The following is a 24012-nucleotide window of genomic DNA, read 5'->3' as shown; positions in this document are numbered from 1 at the left end:
ATGTGTAAATACTAATATATACTATTACAAGAGACATATATATATATATATATTTCAACATTACAAACTTCTATACTATGAAAATTAAATAATCACAATGCTATGTTTGACCATCTATACCAAGTCAACATAGGATAAATATTTATTTTAATAGCTTGTAAGCATGGAAATGTTTTATTAACAAACCACATAGTAATTATGTAACACCGACAATTCCCCTTTAAATTATATTAGTACTTCATAATAATGAATTTCATAAGTTGTTTTCAATAACTTTATGCATTGTAATTGAAACATTATATCATATTAATATTGGTAATTAATTTTTAAGCACCCTATGATATATAAAATAATACTACACAAAAATAATCTATGATATAAAAAAATTAACAAGATTGGTGCTAGGGCACACTTTGAGTTTCATCTTAATTAACATGTGAAAAATAATATTACAAAGACCTAAACTCTTTTTAGTAAAAATAAATCTTGAATAAAAAAATAAAACACTAGAGCTTCTATTTAACAGGTGGAAAAATTGTACAACTTGGTTCAAAGTTGAAAGCTAAACTATAATTTCTGAAGTCATAGAAAGGGATGCAATAAGAGTTGTGTGTGTGTGTGTATATATATATATATATATATATATATATATATATATACACACACGTGTGTGTGTGTGAAAAAGTCTACTTAGCCCCCTAAAGTATTGACCTATGTCTAACCTAGGCCCCCAACTACAAAATCAGGTAACCTACACTCTAAAGTTTGAAAAACAAGGCAACGAAACCCCTAGGAGGTTTGGGAGGGCGGTTTCGCTGATGTGGCGTCCAGTGTGTCACTGGTATTGACACGGTGGCGTGGTGGATGTGGCTAGCTAGTGGGTCCCACATGTTAGGTAGGCTATCCCCTCAAGTACTCCATCTCTCACCTTCGTGTGTCACGTCGCCCGCCTCTTCGCGTCCCGCGACGCCGACGCCACACTCGTCCTCACGCGTGCCAACGCCGCAAGGCTCGGTGGCCCCGTCGCCGGCACGGCCGCCACGGGCTTCCGCGTCCGTATCATCACGCTCACGTTCCCACAGAGGCCGCTGGGCTTACAGGTGGCCACGAGAGCGCCGACGGCCTTCCCAACTGGGCCTTTCGCCATCGTTGTTGACCTTCTCGCGCCTCTCTTCGCTGATCTCCTGCGTCGCCAGCCTGCCAACGCCGTCGTGTTCGACAGCATCCTCCCGTGGGCAGCCACTGCCGCCTCGGAGCTTGGCATCCGGCGGTACGCGTTCATCGGCACGGGGAGCTTCGCGCTCTCGGTGCAGCGTGCTCAGCTGCTCCACAACCCACAGAATGGCGTCGCGTCCGACACAGAGTCGTTCCTCGTTCCTGGCCTCCCTAACGCCGTGCGGCTCACCAGGTTGAGGCTCGCCGAGGCGATGCTCCCGAGGCGGACTCGCGTGAATTCTTGAACCGCATGTTCGACGCCGAGCGCGCCATGACCGGGTGGGTCGTCAACTTGTTCGCTGACATCGAGCAGAGGTACATCGAACACTACGAGAAGGACATGGGGAAGTCGGTGTTCACCGTCGGGCCGGCCTGCCTCGCCAACTGCGACGACGACGACACCCTAGAGCACGGCCACGACGGGGAGGCCGATACGGCTGCCGAGGCCACGCATGTGCTGAGGTGGCTGGACACAAAACCTGCTCGGTCTGTGGTCTACGTCTGCTTCGGTAGCCCCACCCGGTTCCCATGGGATCAGGTTGCGGAACTCGGCATGGGCCTCGCCGACTCCGGCGCGAACTTCGTGTGGGTGGTTAGGGACAAGAACGCATCGCCGCCGCTCCCGAACATCGACGACACGGCGCCAGGCCACGGGCTGGTGGTCAGGGGGTGGGCCTCGCAGGTGGCTGTGCTGCGGCACGCGGCGGTGGGCGCGTTCATGACACACTGCGGGTGGGGCGTGGTGACCGAGGCGGCGGGGCGTCCCGGTGCTAGCGTGGTTGGTGTTCGCGGAGCAGTTCTACAACGAGGTGCTGGTGGTGTGGCTCACGGGCACGGGCGTCTCCATGGGCGCGGAGAGGGGGTACGTGTGGGGAGGCGAGGCGCTGGGCGGGGTGGTGGGCAGGGAGGCAGTGGGCTGACATGTTGGACCCACCAGCTAGCCAGATCCACCACGACACCATGTCAATACTGGTGACACGCTGGACGCCACATCGATAAAACCGCCCTCCCAAACCACCCAGGAGTTCGTTGCCCTGTTTTCCAAACTTTAGAGTGTAGGTTACCTGGTTTTATAGTTAGGGCCTAGGTTAGACACAAGTCAATACTTCATGGATGTATATACCTTATGATTTGGCCTAAAATAAATGCATGTTACGCTAAAAAGAGATTAATACTAGAAATGCTAACTAGAGGTACAAGACACAATATGATAAAAGACAGATCCTAGAAATTTCTCACAAAAATCTCAAACATTAGACCAACAATTCGGTATAACCTAATCACTAGTGATAATAATATTTACTGGATCTATTCTATTTTCTAAGTAATGATCCACCTCTTATATTACATAAAACAATAAAAATAACTCATAACTCTATATTTAAACTACTCACATATGCTACTAAGAAACATGATCTAAAGTAGACCTAAATTTGCATCTAGTTACTTACGTACTCCTATTATAATAAATAATTTATGTAACCCAATTTTCATATAAATACCAAAAAATTAAATATCCTGTCAAATATACATCTAAAAAATAATCAATACCTTCTATTAATAATTGGTTGAATAACCATAGAGCAGGTAGATGTTTGTACATTACACACTTTATCAATATTAATATATTAAGATTTGATTAATAATGTAAGCATATAGCCATTGTTTCAGCATGCATAAGCGATAAATATATATGTTATGTTTCATCAACAAAATATTTCCTTAACAACTCATATATTAATGATGGTAACAAAATTTTAAAAACCATATTAGTAACCATGACATAATTTATATAGGTTGTTGCTTTATCTATATTTATATATTTTAACTAAATGTTTAACACATTTATATTGATAGTATAACCATAGTTACACATAAAGTTTCTTGATAGGAAAATTCAATCATCTTAAGAATTGTGGGAGACTACTGATGGCTATATTTTTTGGGCCCTTTAACATTACTCTATAGTAATTTGATTGTTATAAGGCTTAATAAAATTTAGAATTCTCTTGAGGTTAGCACTGCTATCCCCATCCAAGAACTCACTTCGAGTTGTATCACTTATCTTAGGTGACATGTTACAAGTTTCAGATGATTGTATATGCTATTGTAGTATTTAGGAATATACTATACAACCTAAAATCTATATTTTAAAATAATCTAAAATGAGAGTTAGTAAAAGATACAATAAACACAACAAAAATAAAGTTAAAAGTTAGCCGTCAATAATAAAAATAAGGTTAAAAGTCAAAAATCAAATTTATGACTTGACTAATTACAAGTTTTGCCATGCAAATTAATAATATGAATATACATGAACAATATATAAGTCAGTCCCTTACAAAAAAAAACTAATAGTTTTGATTATTAGTTATAAACCACAAAGTATCTATTATGTCTATTTTATAAAAAATATACAATTTAATATAAGTATTTATTTTATTAATAAAATATAATAAAAGTAAATTCTAGCCTGTGCGAGAGTAGAGTTTTTTTTTTTTTTTTTTGACAAGGGTGCGAGCGAGTGCGAGAGCAGAGTTGAATTCGATTTAAAATTGAACTCCATACCGGAGATTTGATATGGCGACGGTAGGTAACACAACAGAATACACGAGCCGGCAGCCGTTTCCGTTTGATTCATATCCTCTCCTCTGCTGTCCATTCGGACTTTGGGAAAGTGAGCTAGCTCAGCTGGGCCTGGGCGGGCTTTGTGAATGAAACTACTAGTAGTAGGAGCAGGAGTGCTCGTAATAATATATAAGCAAGCAAACAAGGGCACCGCAAGTATCGCGCTCTGCTCATCGATAACTCAATAAGTCCAAGCCCTACACTACACCCCACGGATCGATTAGCTAGAGTGCGAGTGCAAGTAAAGTAAGGTGGTTAGCTATCGAGTGATCTGATCATCGCCATATATACCATCCATCAATCATCATATATATATATTACCTGGTTGCTGCCATGCATGCCATTGAGATTGAGGTAAGCCATCATCAGTGCTTCCTACTAATCCTCTCTTGAGCTTAATTACTAGACCGAACGACCGTCGACACATCGAGGGATGCCCCTCGCCGGAGCCGCGCCTCAGCAGCAGCAGCAGCAGGAGACGGCCGACGGGACACTACACCAAGACCTGAGACTAGTCGCCGACGGCAGCAAGCACCAGTCCTACTCCCACTCCCACCTGCAGGAGCTCGGCCCCTTGCCCCAAGCCCCGCTGCGACTGCGAGCACCAGCCCGCCGCCCACCACGCTGTCTTCGCCCCTCGGCATCGACGACGTGGCGGCCTTCGCCAAGAGCGTCTCCCCGCCCACATGGGACGACGACGACGACGACGACGACGCAGCCGGGAGGGAGGACTGGGTCCACCACCTCCCGCCCCTTGACATGCACATGCCGCCGCTCGGCCTCGGCGCACCAGAGGCCGCCTGGGAGGCCCACGCGCAGCCTCCTGGTGCCCTCTCGCAGTCGCAGTCGCAGGGCCACGACACCACCTTCCTCGGCTGGATCATTGGCGCCGGCGCCGACGACGTCGCCATGCCGTTGCCGGGCGTCATGGACGACCAATCGCTTCTTCACGACCTCGACCACATACCCTCCTCCTCCTCCTCGCCGTTCCAGCCGCACGCCGCGTTCCCGCCCTTCGTCACGCCGCCCAACAAGCTCCCCCTGGTGCCCGCGTCGCCTCCCAAGCAGACGCCTCCCGCCGGCCTCCTGAAACCCAAGCCGGAGGCACAGGGGACCGACGACGCTGCCACGGCGGTGGACCAGCTCGCCGAGGCCGCCAGGCTTGCCGAAGCCGGCGACGTCCTCGGCGCCCGCGAGATACTGGCGCGGCTCAACTACCTGCTCCCGCCCGCCGGCGCCACGGCCACGCCACTGCTCCGCTCCGCCTTCTACTTCAAAGAGGCTCTGCGCGCTGCCCTCTCCACCACCACCACCGCCGCCGCCGCCGACGCCTCCTCCTCGCCCGTGGACGTGCTCCTAAAGCTCGGCGCCTACAAGGCCTTCTCCGAGGTCTGCCCCGTGCTCCAGTTCGCGCACTTCACCTGCGTCCAGGCCGTGCTCGACGAGCTCGGCGGCGCCGCCTGCATCCACGTGCTCGACTTCGACATCGGCGTCGGCGAGCAGTGGGCGTCGCTCATGCAGGAGCTGGCGCGCCGCCGTCCGGGCCCCGGCCCCACGCTCAAGGTCACCGCATTGGTGTCCACGGCGTCGCAGTCGCACCACCACCACCCGCTGGAGCTGCAGCTGGTCCACGAGAACCTGTCCAACTTCGCCGCCGAGACCCGCGTCCCGTTCCAGCTGGCCTTCTTCAACCTCGACGCCATGGACCCCGCGGAGCTCGTCTCCATCGCCGCCGGCGACGCGGTCGCCGTCCACCTTCCGGCCGGCTCGGTGCACACCCCCGCGGTGCCATCCGTCCTTCACCTCGTCAGGCGCCTTGGCGCCAAGCTTGTCGTTTCCGTGGACTACCGCAGCTGTGACCGCGGCGAGCTGCCCTTCGCCGCGCACCTGTTCCAGGCGTTCCAGTCCTGCGTCTTCCTGCTCGAGTCCCTGGACGCCGTCGGCACGGCCGCCGACGTCGCCGCCAAGATCGAGCGCTTCTTGATCCAGCCGAGGATCGAGAGGTGCGTGGTGGAGAGGTACCGCGCGGCCGCGGCGGGAGACAAGACGCCGCCCTGGCGGGCAATGCTCGCGTCGGCCGGCTTCGTGCCGGTGCAGGCAAGCAGCTTCGCGGAGGCGCAGGCGGAGTCGCTGCTCAAGAAGGTGCCCGTGCGGGGCTTCCGCGTCGAGAAGCGCGCCGGCTCGCTCGTCCTGCATTGGCAACGCGGAGAACTGGTCTCCGTGTCCGCCTGGAGATGCTAGCACTAGCACCTCACCTGCCCCGCCGCTGGATCTGGATGGAGCAATCGCCGCCCGTGCCGTCAGACCAACTTAATTAAGTAGGCTAGTTAGGACTAATGATCCTAACAATATTTCTGCTGCTGCATTGATCTGATCGTCCAAAATTACCCGCCACGTCAGTCTGTGTCACCTTGCTGCTCAATCTGCCTTGCCATGCTGCTTGATTTAAGTAGATTGTTTGGCACATGCAAGGTCTGCTACATTGGTATATGACTGTTACCAGTGTATTTTAGTACTCATGTTCATGGTTTTCTACATGTATCTTAGATAGAATCCACAAGACTGCTCACTCTTGTACAATCAAATGGTTATATGGTGTATGCAATGTTTTCCACTCAGGCATTAGATGTTTGTTTTCTGTGAAGTTCCTGATCATGAGATTTTCAGAACTATGAATGGAAACTAAGTTGTTTTGTATTGTATATCCTCCTTTTTCTTGTTCTTGTTAATATATATTTCACTACTAAGGATGGGGACGGTGCTCTAAATGAATGCATAGTGTAACTAAATGAACTAAATGCAAAAAATAAGGAAAATAATTGTCTATTTGGCCATTTGGAGGGTCATCCCCATCCATATTCAGTACCATCCTGTTTCCTCAAAAAGAAAAGAAAAAAAACGATTTTTGTTGGACATAATTCACCAAGAAAATAGGGAGCCTTTAATAACCAAGAAAAAAAAGGGGAACGCATTCAAAAACTAAAAATGTCACGAAGTTACCTTATGCTAATTGGCTGCATGTTTCATGGACTGTAATTGACCATTATGTCCAGATTTACTACTCCCCATCTGAATTTATCAACCATGGTGGACTTGCAGAGGAAAGTTTGTAAATAAAAGGTTACAGGCAAGTTATAGATGCCGTCCTCTCTCTGTAATCCGAAGTTCTCTTTGCCAGTGGAATTCATGAAAGTTATGGCCCAATATTCTACAGAAGCATAATTCCCACTGTCATTTCATTTTGACTAACATTTCCTACCTGCATAGGCTTCTAGACTGACTTATCCTCTGTTGAGATCAATGCAGTAGATGATCTACCAGTTTGGTGAGTTAGTTAAAATGATTACAAACTTGGTACTTGATACTACAAAGTACTGATATGCTATTTCAATCTGTCCAGATGCTTTGTAAATTGGAATCGAATCGGTGTGACTATATACCGTAACTACTAATTGACTATTCTGCCATATATTGACAGTTGATACGTGCTATCAATTTATGAGTAGCGAGGCACAGCTTGTGCTTGGCACAAATCTCTGTGATCAGGGGGGGTACCTTGAATGCTTTTGCCTTCAAGAAAATCAGACACCTGTAAAGCAGAATTACACGAGAAATGCATGTTTTTAAAAATAATGTTGTATATTAGAAGAACATTTTCAAGTTGACAATTGCTGAATGCAACGGGGATTTGGGAATAAAGTGGAACTGGAAGTTAAGAGACAAGCATAAAGCAATATCATCTTTTTATTTGTGAGTGAGATTCTGATTTGCATTATACTGTCACCAGGGTGTGGCAGAAGAGCTAAGACTGGTATAGCTGCTGACAACTTCTAAAAAGTTTTGCATCTGCATGACTTGATATCCATTGTCACTCCATGATCAGATTTTATCATTTGTGAGCTATTCCTCGTAGCATAGCAAGTTGGCGGTTTTGCATCCGCATTGGCTACCGTTCTCATTCTCTCCAGTCATAATAAAATAATTTGGTATCTGTTTTTTTATGTTAATTTGGTATCTGTGACTACTTCAGTACTTGCATGTTAATTTGGTACATGTGACTACTTCAGTACTTGCAGGCTTGCAGCATCTTGCATATTGTTGTTCCGCGGGCTTGGTTGGTTCCTATTACCAGTGTCAAGTTAAAAAAGGAAAAAGAAAAATGCTAACACATAGTACAAAAGGACTAAGTATTCAATTGCAATATGATCATACAATACTAATCAAGGATGACAGGTGTGATATCGTTCAGCTCAGAAATTCAGAATATGTTCTATAGCCGATATGGACCACAGATGTTGTGTCAAGTGTCAACCATGCTCAAAGATGACAGCTTAGTAGTGCAGTCCCTGACTTTTCCTCAGGAAGGAGGAAATACATATCATGACAGTGTTAGATTCTTGTTTTGAGTGGATAAGCGAGTAGTTTGTACAACAATCTTTTCCTTGGGAGAATTTGTTTGCATGACAGTAGCTAGGGGGTGAATTGACGTCTAGCTAGCCGTTTATCCTGACAGAATTTCTGGCTGCTGCAACATGAACCAAATCCTGTTTGTTCTGATGGGGATGCAGGGAATGGCAATCAGAATGTAAAGTGGCTGTGCTTTTACCTCAGTGGTGGCAAGCATCTACCCGTCTCATCATCAGCAATTTATTTAATTTTTGCAGCTAATCTGAGTACCCAATTCCTCCACGTTGGGACTGCATGATATACATGCTACCTGGCCGGCCCCTGATTCTGTCTGCAGGAGATAATAAGCCTAGTCGTTCTTTGCTCTCACTATATACTTTATTTATGGCCCATTTTGCAATGTGAGGATTTTCATAGGATTCGTGCGGAGTTACAGGTTTCCGTTGAAATTTCCTCCCTATGAATATGAATAGGCCCTCTGGTTTGGTGATTATGACTATGAATAGGCCTCTGATTTGAAATTACCATGCTGATGCCGACATATATGAAATTACAATGTTAATGTGTCGGTTCACTACCCACAAATCCATATACTACATATGCATGTAACTGCAAAAGCAAGAAGAACATAAATTATGCCTCAGCCATCCACTCTGCATCCAATAAAAACAACCCTAGGCACATGTTTTAGCCCCTATAAATTACTTGCAAACACAAGCATCTACTGCTTTATTCCCTGCCCATCAGCCTCCCTTCAATTATATTATATATGTATGTACTTTAGAGTAGTTTAGAACAGGAGCAGTTAAAGCGTTATGAACCACTAGATCACAAAAGTAGAGCAATTTTCGAAAGGAAAGAAAAAAAAGCCATCAGGGAATCGATTCTCGCACGAGCGATGAGAAAGGTCATAACATATCGCCATTATCTACCGCAAAGAAGAGGTTCTAAAGCTTGAGACGAAGTCAGTGCTACTACACTAGTAGTGGTATGTGGGCACCAACACAAGGAGTGCCGTCCTTGGAAAGGGCTAGAGATGCTTCTAAGGCCCCTAAAAGAACAAAGAAAAGAGGAGGTTGTCTTGTGTCATAGTGAAGACGCCTCTGACGGTGAGGTTCACATATGCATTGCCCATAATTTTTCTCCTCCACTCTTTTCCCTATGTTGTAGTACAGAGAAATGCAATGGCTAGTTACAAATTCAAATGAGGACCGGAAACAAGATATGAATAAGAAGATACTTCTCTTAGGAAAAAAATCATGATTTCTAAGGGAAAATAAAGCCAAGCTAATGTATAATGGTCATTTGATGTGTGGCACTTTAATTTGGGCCTTGTTTAGTTCCAAATTTTTTTGCAAAATAGGAATAGTAGCACTTTTGTTTGTATTTGACAAATATTGTCTAATCATGAACTAACTAGGCTCAAAAGATTCGTCTCGTCAATTCCGACCAAACTGTGCAATTAGTTTTTATTTTCGTCTATATTTAATACTCCATGCATATGTCTAAAGATTTGATATGATGGGGAATCTGAAAAATTTTGCAAAATTTTTTAGGAACTAAATAAGGCCTTGGCAGATATGGTCTATGATCGGTGGTTATGGGATTTTCTTTCAATATATAGGGCCTGTTTGGTACACAGCTCATAACAGCTTCATAAGCTGTTATGAGTTTTTTTTTCAAACACTTATTTTCAAAACAGCTTCATGGGTGAAGCTGTTTTTTCTTTCCTCCTTACAAAGACATGAGTTGGAATGAAGCTGAAAAAAATAGCTTATTGCAACTCTCTCCCTCATTTCTCTCTCAACTATGCATGAAGTAGTTGGTGAAGCTATTTTACCAAACACTTTTTACAAAATAGCTTAGCTTCATCTAGAAAGTTGTTCATGAAGCTATTTTCTAAAAAAACAAAAACAGCTTTAGTAGTGAAGTTGAGCTGTGCCAAACAAGACCATAATCAGTTCTAGCTTGGACAGTTATAGGATTTGTCAAGTTAGACTCTCGAGACGGATCCTTGGGTGATTTGGCTACAAAGATAGTAGCTTATATTGGGCCCACTAAGTAATCCTAGTTGTCAAATGTCAAGCTTAGACTTCATCACCTTCTACACGACTCCGGCTGGACAGGAAGTAGAGTAGCAAAGGTGGACAGTTATTAATTACCATGTTTCCGTGTACATGTCCAGAAGTACACGCCTCAGGCTCCAAGTCGATGTAAGTAAGAGAAGGAAACCCAGACGAGCCACTTATGTGGCATCACAGATCGAATCTTCAGAGGTTCTTGCTGTAGCTGACAAAAAGAAAAATGACAAACAGTGATGCTGTGATCGTCTGGTCTGATCGAACAAGCTAAAAAAAATACTTGGGTAAGCAAAGATAGGAAGAACCTTGCCTGAACAAGAACACCAGCTGTGTGTGAGATATCTCCAACCGTTTTGCATAATTGGTTTGGCAAATGAGAGAGTTTGCCAAGTCTCAAAAAAATATGGCAAATGTGAAAAGAGGCAATCTCCAATGGTTTGGCATTAATCACTTGGCAAAAAAAAAATTATAGACCCACACAATTTTTTTATCAAGCTTTTCTCCTCCCCGCGCGTCGGGTGAATGTTTGTGGCAAATTTATTTCCGCCGAGGCGCTGAGGTCGTAGCGTTTGTGCATGGCCGCTCGGAGTTTGGCGGCTAGAGTCTTTGCCGGCAAAAACGATTCGAAGGGCATCGATGGAGTACCTGGCGTTGATGGAAGACCGATAGGCAAAAACACAAACAATTGAGAGGGTATCGATGGAGTACCTGACATTGATGGAAGACCGATGGACAGTTCGCAGAAAAGTCTGGCGACGGGATGTCGTCAAACTCGCACGACCTCAACCCGTAGCCGCGCGCAGACTTCGCGCCAGTTTCCCAATGCCAAGTGTGAACAAGACTTGGCATATATGCCAATTCTTCTACTCTTTTTGCCATTGCAAAGTCCAAATGCCAAACCGTTGGATAGGTGTTTTTAAGACTTTTTTGCAAATACATAAATGCAAAGCCTATTTGCAAAACGGTTGGGGATGCTCTAACTTGGCATTTAAAGTCAGATGAGAGAACCAGGAACCAGCATGATAAAATCTCCCCTGTACAGTAACTGCACGATGGAATCAACTAAGGTATATATATAGCAGTAGTTTTATATAATAAGAGAAAGGCTCATCACGATTTTTCATATTTTGGTATCAGAAATATCACATCTTGATTGAGCAACCAAATGGTGCGACCATATTTTAGCAGTATACATCAGTAAAGTAGGAGAGGGGAATATATATCCCTGTAAAGATGTAACAGCTGCTGTATCTACACTAAACCACATGTCTTCCGTGAGGCATCTAACAAACGAGAGAAAGGAGATGCTCTTTTACCTTGGCGACGAAGGTTTGTCCTATTCTAAGCACAGCAATCTCTTGTCCATCTACATATGTTTTCTTATATATATATATATATATATATATATATATATAGGGATGGGAATCTTAGGCAAAGAAGAAAAGCTGTAGATAATGGGGCTAAAGGTTGTAAGACACATTGCGCGTGGAATGTTTGATAGGGGTGTTGGGTCCAGGCCACTACAACTAGGCAGGGGCACCGGAGAATGACCTGCAATATGTATTGCCTGCATAATTGCATTCCCCATGACAAGGAAGGCCACGGATAAAGAAGCTGAATATGAAAGACAGACGCGTACAGCAGCAGTAGTAGCAGCCACATGTTTGGCGTATTGGTATTTTGTGTTTTATAGAGACGCGAACCACCCGGCCATATATGCTGCAAAAGGCAGCAAGAGTGAATGTGAACGACACGCACGGTACGCCTGTGATGTGGAAGAAAAACTCAAATCCGGTACGTAACAGAATGCGCGCACGTAATATTTCTTCACCTGGGGGTTTTGGTACACACCACAGGGATGTTTTGTCATAATAAAACGGCCTTAGCCAACACCACAAGACAGACGACCTCTGCCATTGTGCGTGATCGAAGCCCAGCCCAGGTGCTTAACAAAATCACACGCTAGTCGGTGATGGGCAGGCAGCATCGTCTTCTTTTCAGGTACGAGTACAAGATAGCGGCAGAGGATGTGATGCTGAAGAAATGATGTCCATCTACCCACCAAGCTAATTGCTAATGTTGCAAGCAACCATGTACGCTGAATGAAATCATCTTGTCAGACATTCATGCAGCTTCCAGCTTGCCAACACATCCAGACATGACATGTGATAGCAGACTCAGCATATTCATCATTTTTACCCATTCATTCAAATGAAGATGATGTATTATTTCAGCAAGACGGTCGAAAGGAGACACATTGACACGAGCACACATGACCACAGTTACCCATGGCACTGGGTTTGTTTGCGACTCCGACAGTTACAACCACAACGTCCAACATGAAGATGACAAGGTCACTGGGGATACAAAGATAACAGACTTGAGCAGAGTATAGTTCAACACACTTCACTCACTTCACTTCAGGAGGGTCTTCACGATGGATTTCACGTTCAGCTTCTTCAGGTCCGTGTAGGACTGACCACAGCCGACGAACATGACTGGAGCTCCAGATATGTAGACCATGGAAAGTGCTGCTCCAACCTGCAGTTGATATCAGAATACCACATAAAGAAATACCACTTGATATAACACGAACTAGTGTACAAGTTCTGACCTTGTCATCGATGGTGTCAAACTTAGTGAGCAGGATACCATCAATCAATCTAGCTGTAGGAACAGCAGATAGGTCTGCTAATTTCTGTTTGACAAATCATGTTCAAAAAAAATACTTAGTAACAGAAACCAGATTCCATATAGAACTAAGAATGAACAAGCATCATTCTAATGATATGATAATATTCATCTGTCCTTGAAATGCAAGTTATATACCTGGTTAAATTTAGTGAGCTGATCCACAGCATCATTTCCAACCAATGCTTCTCCAACAAATAAAACTAGATCTGGGCTATTGAGATTGATTAGCTTGGAGAGTGCCCTCATGAGTGGTTCATTGTCCTGACATATTCAGTTAGAGACTTTCAGGTAAAATTTAAAGGATTATGTCCTCCAGTACAAGGACAGAAAGATACTAGATATTTCAAACTAAACCACTTAGCCAACCTGCATACGTCCAGCAGTGTCAACCAAAACAACATCTGATTTGTTCCGGGTTGCTTCCTGAATAGCCTCCCTCGCTACAACTGCTGGATCTTTCTCATAACCCTTCTCAAATATAGGTATCTGCACACAATAGCATCACATCAGTTTCAATGTACAAATAATAACCCTGGAGCCAAAAGACATATAGTATCATGTATAACCAAAGAACACAGTTCAATGCTACATCAGAGAAACTAGTCCCTAAATGTGTGTTTCTGATCGACAATCTGAAAGAGCGCATGGACAAAGTTTTACCAAGAGCATCAAAAGGGGGTGCCCCAACTGTTTCGTTTCAAAAAAATGGCAAGGCAATTACAGCTCGAAAGATGCCATGTGCTATATATAACCAATAATATAGAGGGTGTGCCCCTCCTGCTTCATTTTTTTAACGCCAAGGCAGTTACGGCTCGAAAAATGTTACATGTCATTAGGTCAAAAAAATGGCATGGTTTTGTACAGTATGGCCAAATTTCAATGTTACGCCAGAAAAATCTGCATTGAAAAACTGGGGCACAAACCAAGCATATACAATTCTTAACACTATGGGCGCTAAGCAGTAAGATAAAATGACCTAGAAGATTTTTTTTTCTTGGCTTCATGATAAAAATAAGTGCTACTTCAGAAAGGTATATAAAATCCAGTGGGGCAAATTTACAATTTGAAAACTACTCTTTCAAAAAAAACATAAAGAATAAACTGTCAAACGGAATTCGATTTAATAACTGATGATAATAAAACAGGGCATCATTGGATTATTGGATAGCACTTAGATAGTTATATCGCTACCTGAAGCCTCCTAGCATGAGTTCTCAGCTGCTCAACAGCACCAGATCTGAAGGTGTCACATGCTGCAAGTGTTACACTGAGGTTATGCTGAAGAAGCCAATAAGCAACCTGTGAAGTTCCAATGCAGACAATGAATGAATATCCCAATGAAAGTTTCTTGTTTTCTTTTTTTGGCAGTGGTGTGGTGTCTGGAAATGCATACCTTTGCAAGATTGGTGGATTTGCCAACTCCATTCACCCCAACGAAAACAATGACATATGGCCTCCCACGCTCCTTAGCAGCGTGCACATCCCTCAGTATGTCAATAGAGCGCCTTGGGGTCAAAATCCGAAGAAGAGCATCCTCCATAGCTGTCTGTAGGATAGGAGTAACCAACAAATGAGGAATATTACCAACCTATAAGATGTGTAGATGATATAAGATAAAGATATTTTGATGAGAAGATGTGCTAAAAACCTGGACTGTAGATGATATTCTGGTGAAAGACCCTAGCTTTTTGCCCTCAAGGCTAGCTGCAACAGATTCACAAAGCTTCTCTGCAATTTCCTCTGCCTGCATAAGTAAGGACAGCCTTCTTTATCCAGACAGGATAAGGCTACCTATTAAGTATATCAAATAAACAACTACAGAATGCACACATACCACATTCTTTGCCATCAGCCTATCTTTGAGAGCTTTGAGCGCAGGCTGCAGATCAGACTTCTCCAATACATTGTTACCAGCAATACTGAGCACAGAAAAGTGCAATGTATTATATTACAGGATATGTACATAAATTTGGATCATGTAGAAGTTGCAGGCATAATGCAATATGTTGAAGAGAAACAAAAGCCAGCACATGAGCTGTTTAATTGGTGCCAGAATGCAATATGTTGAAGAGAAACAAAAGGCAGGACATGAGCTTTTTATTTGGTGCCAGAAGGCAGAGAGAGAGAGAGAAGGCTGAAAGGTTGCAGGTGGAAAAAAAACAGCCACTACAAAACCTATGGTCAACATCATGATTCCTTATTCATACTTACAAACATATGGTCAACATATGATAGAACATAATGCTAGAAAAGTGACCATGGTTATGTATCTAATGAGAGCATGTGGTCATCTATAGGTTAAGCCAAAAGATTTGGAGATTTGCAGAGATGGTTCAAAATATTCCCATTGTTCCCATCCGCAAAAAGAGTTGTATAGAAATGTACGTACATGCACAACCAACCCAGTAGCAATGGACATTCAAACAAAGCTAATTCTATATCATCAAAGAGTGAACATCAAGGATACCCAATGCTCCAATCAAGCAGCAGCACATTCTCATCTCTTTTTCTAGGCGAAAGGCAAATCAGTATATAGGACTGATAATTCAAGTGTATCATTAATGAAGTGAACAACAGAAAACTGTAAAATCCAGGCTAATCGAGTAGTATATAGATTATTGAGCTCAAGCTATCAGTAAACAGGAGAGCGCATGGATTTACCTCTGAAACATTGATGAGAACCATCCTTTCTTTTTGGGTCCATCTTCCACCTCTTCGTCCTCACTGTCGCTGCTCAGATCCTCATCCTTATCCATCATGCTTTCTCCCTCAATGACCGCCACATTGTCTGTCACCTCGTCCCCTCTCTCATCAGCTGGGTCTGTAAAATCCAGCTTCTTGTTGGAAGGTTTGTCGTCCCACACCCTGTCTTGCTTCCCTTTCTTCTTTGTGTCAGGTTTAGTCAGCTTCTTGGTTCCATTGTCAGCGGCAACATTCTTTTTGTTGGTCCGTAGCTTCTGTAGTTTACTTACATCGAAGGCCCCATTATCCTTGGGACCTCCATTCTCCTTTCCCTTAACAACAACAGGGCGGGCGAGAGAATTCTCCTTACGGACACCATTCTCTTGGCCCTTGAAGGCACCATTCACCAGAGTGTTCTGGTCCTTGTTTCCAGAGTCGTCGCCATCAGAGTCATCCTTGGCACCAGAGCCACCCTTGTTGGCAGCAGCACCGTGGGAATCGCCACGGCGGCCCTTGGGACCAACCTTCTTCTGGGAGAGGGCAGGCTGTGGACGGGACGAGAGGGCCTGCTTGGACTTCTTCATCTCCTCGGCGCGCGCCTCAGCCTCACGATGGAGCTGGCGAAAGATGTCCCCAAAGTCATCGTAGGAGGTGCGTTTGGGGTCGTAAATCTGGGAGAACTCCCTGCGGACAGCGGCGAGGAGGTCGTCGACGTAGAGTAGGTGGAGTATCTTCTGGTAGACGGCGACGAAGACAAGGCCAAGGTCGTTGTGGAAGGTCCACTTGAGGGCGTAGTTGTCCTGGGAGAAGCTGGCGTCGGCAGAGCGCTCCTCGAGGAGGCAGGAGCGGATGAGGGCGTCGATGGGGGAGCCCTTGAGGGCAGCGGCGCCGAGAGCCCGGCAGGACGACCAGAGGATGAGGCCGCCCCGGGTGAAGATGAGCAGCTCCTCCAGCATGGTGGCGAGCCTACGTCTACCTGCGGATCCGACCGATGAATCATCATCATATCTATCGTATTCGTATATATATAATAAGAAGAAATAAAAAAAAACAACAAGACGGATCGATCGGTCGGTCGGTCGATCGATCGATGAATTGGGAGCGCAGGAGCTACGGGCGCGCGTAGCATGTATGGATTTGTGAAATCAGGATCCAACGCCAATTAGAACGAACAAGTCGCAATTGATAAGGGGAGATCCAGATGGAGTGCCCCTGGATCTAGACAGGAGCGTGATCGAGCAGCAACGCCAAGCCCTACTAGAGCCACAACGGGGGAAATTCCTAAATTGGGAAGGGTTCTACAGTTGGATTTGACATGGGGTCCGGTCGATCGGGGATTGTTCGTAGCGTACCTGGATCGGCGCCTTCTCGCGGAGGAAGAGGATGATCCTGGGTGTGGGTAATCCCTATCCCTAGACTAGAAAGGGGCGGGGCGGGGCGGGGCGGGGCTTTGCCTTGGCGGTGGAGTGGAACCCTATATTCTTCTGTGGCTGGCAATCGCGATCGAGGCGGCGGCGACCGTGCCCGTGCCCGTGCCCGTGCCCGTGCCGCCTGCGTGTCCAGTGTCCACTTCCGCGAACCCGGAAGAGGCAAACGCGGTCAATTCCGCGTGCCGAGCCGACCAGCCAGTGTTGACTCAGGCCTTTTTTTTTTCTTTCAAAAAAAATACTCAAATTTACTGTGGTATTAGGCCTTTTTCAGGTCAGGCAAAATTTTAATTTTAACTACTGTAACATTTTCATTTATATTTGATAAATTTTATTTAATTATAAACTAACTAGACTCAAAAGATTTGTCTCGTAAATTATAGAAAAACCATATAATTATATTTTGTTTTTATCTATATTTAATGTTTAATGCTTACGTCCAAAGATTCGATATGACAGAGAAATTTTGAAAACTGAACAAAGCCTTACTAGTATATATATACAAAATGAACTACAGCGCTACCATTGTTTAGCCCTTGTTTAGTTCCGAATTTTTGGGGGGTTTTGGTTATTATAAAACTGTTGTTTTTATTTGACAATTATTATTCAATCATGAACTAAGAGCAACTCCAACAGTTCTACAATTTTTGTTTGACAAATGTTATTATTTGTCAACTCCCAAAACGATATGGGGAGAAAACAAAAGGGGCATCTCCAAGTGTTTGACAATTTTGACTTGGCAACAAAAAATTTACTGGTTCCAGAGATCAACAAAGAAGCATCAGATTATCAGCTTGCTATAAAAGCGCGCGCATGCAGAATGCCAAACCTATTTTAGGTGCGCATAAATGCCAAGTAAAGAGAAGAATTTGCCAACTTGCTATAAATGTCAAGCCAAATTGCCAAACTGTTGGATAGGAAATTTTGAAAGTTTTGGCAAAAAATAAGAGTGACAAACCTATTTGTAAAGCTGTTAGAGTTGCTCTAACTGACTCAAAAGTTTTATCTCACGATTTACAGATAAACTGTATAATTAGTTTTTTTTCGTCTATATTTAGTGTTCCATACATGTGTCACAAGATTCGATATAACAGGGAATCTTGAAATTTTTTTGATTTTGGGTAGAAACTAAACAAGGCCTTAGGCTATACTAGCAGTGATCTACAGTAATTTTTATAAAAAAAAAATTCTACCTGTCACGAAATGAGCTAGCACGAAGAGAAGCAATAAATCGCAGCAAGCCTTACCAGAGATGTTCTCATTTTGTAATGCACTTCTCAAGCACTGACGATACAAGTGTTCAACTCAAGGACGCAGGTTTTAGACTCATCCCACATAATTCCAAAATAGATTAGGGGTGGATACTCTTTCTCGATGTATAGCTATCACTTGATCTACATCTCTGTTGCGTGTCCCGCTCGCGCAAGCCTCTGATGGTGTCAGCACCAGCGGGACTGGGGCCTTATTTAGGCCTGGTTTAGTCTGTCTCCAATAGAAGACCTATTTAGAAATCCAAACCCAAAATAGGTTTCTAACACAATACCTATAGCCTCCAACAGACTACTCATACAGAAGACCTATTTTAGGTATCATGAGAGGCATAACCCAAATTTGGGTATTCTCTCTCCTCGAGACCCATTTACAGAGAGTGTTGTCTTTTAGGTCTTGTTGTTGGAGAATACTAAAAATAGGTATGGAACCTTTTACCTGTAGCGCTACCCAAAGGACAAATGGGTCTTGTATTTTGGGTGACGATTGTTGGAGATAGTCTTAGTTCGCAAAAATTTTCAAGATTCTCCGTCACATCGAATCTTTGGTCGCATGCATGGAGCATTAAATATAAATAAAAATAAAAACTAATTGCACAGTTTAACTGTAATTTGTGAGATGGATCTTTTGAGCCTAGTTACTCCATGATTGGACAATGTTTGTCAAATAAAAACGAAAATACTACAGTAGCCAAAACCTAAAATTTTTGCGAACTAAACAAGGCCTTACTTGCAATTTTTTTTTTTTGCAAAATGTAAACAGTAGCACTCGTTTGTATTTAACAAATATTGTTCAATTATAGGCTAACTAGATTTAAAAGATTCAACTCGTAAATTATATGCAAACTGTATAATTAGTTATTTTTTAATCATATTTAATGGTCTATGCATGTACCGCAATATTTGATGTAACAAAAATCTGAGTAAACAAGACCTGAGAGAGCTGGGGAATCTCTCATCGGTTCCTAAAATAAAAACGTACGTACTCCCTCTATCCCTTAATGTTGGTCGTTCTAGCTATATAAGTGTCTCTTAATGTTGGTCGTGGGCATACTAATCGAGTACCCATATAGGTGTGTCATGCTACCAGAGCACTTTACATGTCACCAGTGCAGCAACCTTTATCCCTTCACCTTCTCACAACAGCACATTAATGACAATGTTCTACAGCTAGCGAAGGACTATTCAGGGTTGTTCAAGTCCTGTCTTATAAATATTGTTTTTTATACAGAATGTTTGGACGACGAATATAAAGGGACAGAGGGAGTACTCCGTAGGGCTCTCGTTGTCTCCTTCACACGTTCCTCTTCATCAAAAAGAGAGATGTTGGACCTCAAGTTATATTTCCTTCAAAATTACTGCTATGGATCAGACCATTTCATCGGAATTTTGTAGGATTCCAAAATGGCCAATCCTTCACTCCAAAGAGCCACAATTTCGTAGGATTACAGGATGACCAATACTTAATTCCAAAGAGCCACATAGAAAAGATTTCTATAGGCCCACAAAAGTCCTTTATCAATCCTCCTTTGTTCTAAAGGAGGTCATAATATTGGAGTTAGACTAGTACAATGTAGTCTCCAAAAAAAAAAAAAAGACTAGTACAATGCAAGATTGCAGGGGCGCAGGGCTTGAGAGCAAGGTACATAAAAACATAAAGCAGTCCGGCGAACCAACCACTCGATAAGCAGTTCGTCACAAAAGTTTAGCCGAGATTAGCGAAAATGGAGTTCGATAGTCTACTGTGCTAACTTAGGGGCGTCACTAAATACATCACGACTACAGTGGTAACATGCTAGCTACTTCACCCTAGTACCATTATAAGGTGCTCTGGAGCGTGAAGTTAGTCCTGTCCGAAGGGACAAGGAAGGGGGATTAAATCCCCTACAAGTCAAAATCATCCTAAATCCCCTCCAACTCCCATGGTTCGGGCGCAAAACAAACAGGGCCGTACATGTTTCTCCATTACGCTCTTGGCTGCTGGTAGCCCAACCGTTTCATATTCCTCCACTTATCCTTCAAGTCCACCTAGAATACATACAACCAGACAACCAGTCACTACCTTGATTGGCAACCACAGCAACTTCACTGTAATAACCAAATGCTCACCGGTGTTCTGCCCATAAAAACATCAGGATTGTTATCTAAAATACCCTTCCAGTTACCCATACCATACCTACACATGAAACAAACACAATATTATGATGAGGAACATACAGCAACAGCAATTTCAACACCAGCGTTTTAGAACAAGAAAGCTGAGATGTCAAACAATAATATCTGAACATCAACAAAATAACATACTGTTCAACACCCTTTCTCAGTGTTTCTTCTTCAAACATGCTCCACTTCCTTGCCCTTCTGCGATTACTTTTGTTTTCTGGCGGTGGCAAAGGAGAAGGTGGTATTCTCCTTGGGCTAGGCAATTGCAGTCTGGGTGATGATGATTCTGACCCCTCAAGATCAGGTGAATCGTCCCACTGCAAACAAGTGTTTTACTTTTAGAAACATGACCAAAATAAAAAATTTTGCATAAAATGGTATGAGGTATCTTGATTGAGCTCAAATTAGACTACAGTAAGTTTACTTTTAAGTGTCATGCGAACAGGGACTGTAGTAGAGCATTCATAATCCAAAGTCCTAATTTCAGGAGCTAACTTACTAAAGTGAAACAAAATCCTACAACTATTAGGTTTTGTAACCAAATTTGATTATTTCTTGTCATGGTCAAAGCATCCTACCAAGGGCACGTATGTCCTCAAAATACTTCATAAGACATATCATCCCGATTTTGCAAAAAACACAGGAAATGTGGGCAGGAGCAGAAACATGACAATGTAGAGAACAATTCACACGAAAACTCAATCAACAGAACAATCCAAATAGTACACACCCAATGTTTAATGCAAAATATTGGCATGATATAGGTGCTGATACCATTTTCAATCGCAATCGAGACAAAAGCTAGCTATTACAATCAACAAATTCAATTTAACAACCAAAGCAAGTTCAGCATGGGCAATGTTCAAAAGCAAAGAAAAATATTGTAAAAAGAAATGCAAACCTGAGAGGTCCGTGCTGTTGGGTTCCGATCCATAAGGTTCTGACGTTTGCCTCTACTTGGACCATGGTCTTTATCATTAAGAGTACTCGGGCCTGCAGCACCACAAGCTGTTGGCTGACCTCCTAATTCTTCAGCATTCAAGCTAACTCCTTTATCCATCCTTGCAGCCAATACCTCATCTGCAACTGCCTTGGCAGCTGGAAGTGGATCCTCCACAACACTGTGGAGGTCAGCACAGCTTGTTTTGAGCGCGTCGATCATCTTCTCAAAAGCTGGTGTTGAGATTGGATTTGCGCTGGAGGTTGTTTCTTCGAGTTTGGCAAGAATCTCGCGGGTTTTTTCTTCCCCAGCTGTAAGTTTCATATCATATAATCAATTATAGGCTATGAAGTCCATGAACTTGTGAACACCAGAATCATAGCAAATTAGAAAAAATAAAAAATCTAGCATCGTAATGACCTAGAGCTGGCCCAAAGAGATGAAACCCAAATTGTTCTACATGGAGTGCATAGAATTGCAAAATCAATAAGAAACATAGATGCAGACAAACAAAAAGATACTAAAATAACTGGTGTGAGTGGTATAAAGCCATTAAAATATTGTTGTGGCACCATCAAAAGTATTTGCAAGATCCATGGCAAACAAGAAACTAGAAGCAGCAAAGTTAGCAAGGACAGAGCACACTCCAATAACAAAGTCTGTTTGGGATAGCTTCAACTCATGGTTGTTTCAGAGATTACACTATAAGGCAAACAGATTTATAGACCTAGATGAATATGACCTCTAAATTCCGACTCAGGGCTTGTTTGACACAGCTCAAGTTTTTTTTTTAGAAAATAGCTTCATGAACAACTTTATAGGTGAAGTTAAGCTATTTTGGAAAAAGTGTTTGGTAAAATAGCTTCACCAACTACTTTATGCATAGATGAAAGAGAGAAATGGGGGAGAGAGCTACAATAAGCTACTTTTTTCAGCTTCATCCCAACTCATGTCTTTGTGAGAGGAGAAGAAAAACAGCTTCATCCATGAAGCTATTTTAGAAATAAGTGTTTGGCAAAAAAAAAAGAGCTCATGAAGCTGTTGTGAGCTATACCAAACAGGCCCTCAATGTTGCCCATTTTTTATTATAATCACAAAAAATACAGAAAAGCCCCACTGCACACTAATTCCTTGAATTGCACTTAGGCCCTGTTTAGTTTGTCATCCAAAATTTTTTCATCCATCCCATCGAATCTTTAGACATATGTATGAAACATTAAATTTACATAAAAAATAAACTAATTACACAGTTTGGTTGAAAATCGCGAGACGAGTCTTTTAAGCCTAGTTACTCCATGATTAGCCTTAAGTGCTACAGTAACCCATATGTGCTAATGATAGATTAATTATGCTTAATAGATTTGTCTTGCAGTTTCCTGACAAGCTATGTAGTTTGTTTTTTTTATTAGTTTCTAAAAACCTCTCCCGACATTCTTTCGACACATCCGATGTGACACCCAAAAAATTTTCATCACCAATCTAAACAGAGCCTTATACCATAGATAAAGCAATCTACTCAAATCACAATGCTGCTGCAAAATACAATGTATGACAGTTTTACATTGCTTGTAGAGTTGCATCTGCGTTTATTCTACACAAAGTTATTTTCTCTGCTTCATCTGGGTCCGGGATGGAGACAAATGGCATGAGTGAAATTATTATAGCATGGAAACGCATCCAATTCGGAGGCTACCAACAAATTGTACTCATGAAACCACAATCGTCCTTACCCAAGATGCGTAACTTGGCACGGGTGACCTCATCCGCGGCACGCCATGTCTCGAGGGCCCCATCCCCGACGATCCGCTCAGCCGCCGTCACGAGCTTCGACGGCCCAATCGCGGCCCATTCGGCGGCGACGAGGTCCCTGACCCGGTCCTCCGCGGCGGCCCGGTTGCCCCACAGGCCCCTGAGGATGGTCTGAGAGGAGGAGTTGCCGACGGCGGCCTCGAACTGGTCCACTGTGGCCATGGCAACATCGGAGGCGAGCGGACCTCCCTCGTCGACCGCGCGGCGCACGCGGCCGCTGGGGCGCTCGAAGAGCTTCATGGCAGCGGCATCGAAGTCGGGTGCGGAGGCCGCGAGGAATGCCGCGACGGCTATGTGGGCGGTGGCGATGCGGGAGGCGGCGGCGGAGGGGGAGGCGGTTAGCGAGGCCAGGAAGTGGAGGTTTTGGAGAGAGGTTTCGGAGACGGGGTCTGCGGCGAGGGCGCGGAGGACGACCGCGCGGCAGAGGCGCGGGGTCGGGTCGGAGGGATGGGGGAGAGCGGCGAGGAGCGCTTTGGCGACAGCGGCGGGGAGCGAGGGGTCGCCCAGGACGTGGTCCAGGATGAGGGTCGCTTGCCCCGGCGTCACCGGCGGCATTTCGTGCGGATTGCGGTCGGGGATTCGAGCGAAGGGGGGGTCTCCGGCGGTTTTAGGGTTTTCGGGACTGGTGGTTCCTTTCCTTCCGGGGGAGGGGAGGCGAGGCGAAGGGAAAGGGGGGGCGAGAGGGAGACGGACCCAAC

General features: G+C 44.1%; 5 protein-coding genes across 5 annotated transcripts; 3 read left to right on the top strand and 2 right to left on the bottom strand.

Annotated features, from left to right (window-relative positions):
- Positions 714-1460, top strand: LOC110432832 (UDP-glucose flavonoid 3-O-glucosyltransferase 7-like). The gene is made up of 2 exons (XM_021453738.1): positions 714-746; positions 900-1460. The coding sequence occupies exons 1-2, from the start codon at positions 714-716 to the stop codon at positions 1458-1460; spliced, it is 594 nt and encodes a 197-aa protein (XP_021309413.1).
- On the top strand, positions 1769-2135 carry LOC110432831 (anthocyanidin 3-O-glucosyltransferase 4-like). The gene is given in 2 exon segments (XM_021453734.1): positions 1769-1971; positions 1973-2135. Coding segments are annotated over 2 exon segments (366 nt in total).
- On the top strand, positions 3849-6506 carry LOC8059527 (scarecrow-like protein 6). The gene has a single exon (XM_002468644.2). The coding sequence runs from the start codon at positions 4603-4605 to the stop codon at positions 6082-6084; it is 1482 nt and encodes a 493-aa protein (XP_002468689.2). The 5' UTR covers positions 3849-4602; the 3' UTR covers positions 6085-6506.
- On the bottom strand, positions 12506-17302 carry LOC8059526 (signal recognition particle receptor subunit alpha). Its single transcript, XM_002465985.2, has 10 exons — positions 17060-17302; positions 15687-16683; positions 14860-14944; positions 14674-14769; positions 14419-14571; positions 14217-14324; positions 13392-13511; positions 13161-13286; positions 12946-13029; positions 12506-12872 (listed from the first exon to the last, which is right to left on the bottom strand). The coding sequence occupies exons 2-10, from the start codon at positions 16661-16663 to the stop codon at positions 12747-12749; spliced, it is 1875 nt and encodes a 624-aa protein (XP_002466030.1). The 5' UTR covers positions 16664-16683; positions 17060-17302; the 3' UTR covers positions 12506-12746.
- On the bottom strand, positions 19870-24007 carry LOC8081546. The gene is made up of 5 exons (XM_021446556.1): positions 23236-24007; positions 21467-21816; positions 20707-20882; positions 20512-20578; positions 19870-20430 (listed from the first exon to the last, which is right to left on the bottom strand). The coding sequence occupies exons 1-5, from the start codon at positions 23867-23869 to the stop codon at positions 20368-20370; spliced, it is 1290 nt and encodes a 429-aa protein (XP_021302231.1). The 5' UTR covers positions 23870-24007; the 3' UTR covers positions 19870-20367.

This window comes from Sorghum bicolor, chromosome 1 (assembly GCF_000003195.3).
Source record: "Sorghum bicolor cultivar BTx623 chromosome 1, Sorghum_bicolor_NCBIv3, whole genome shotgun sequence".
NCBI lineage: Eukaryota > Viridiplantae > Streptophyta > Magnoliopsida > Poales > Poaceae > Sorghum > Sorghum bicolor.
This window is presented reverse-complemented; position numbering and strand designations above follow the sequence as displayed.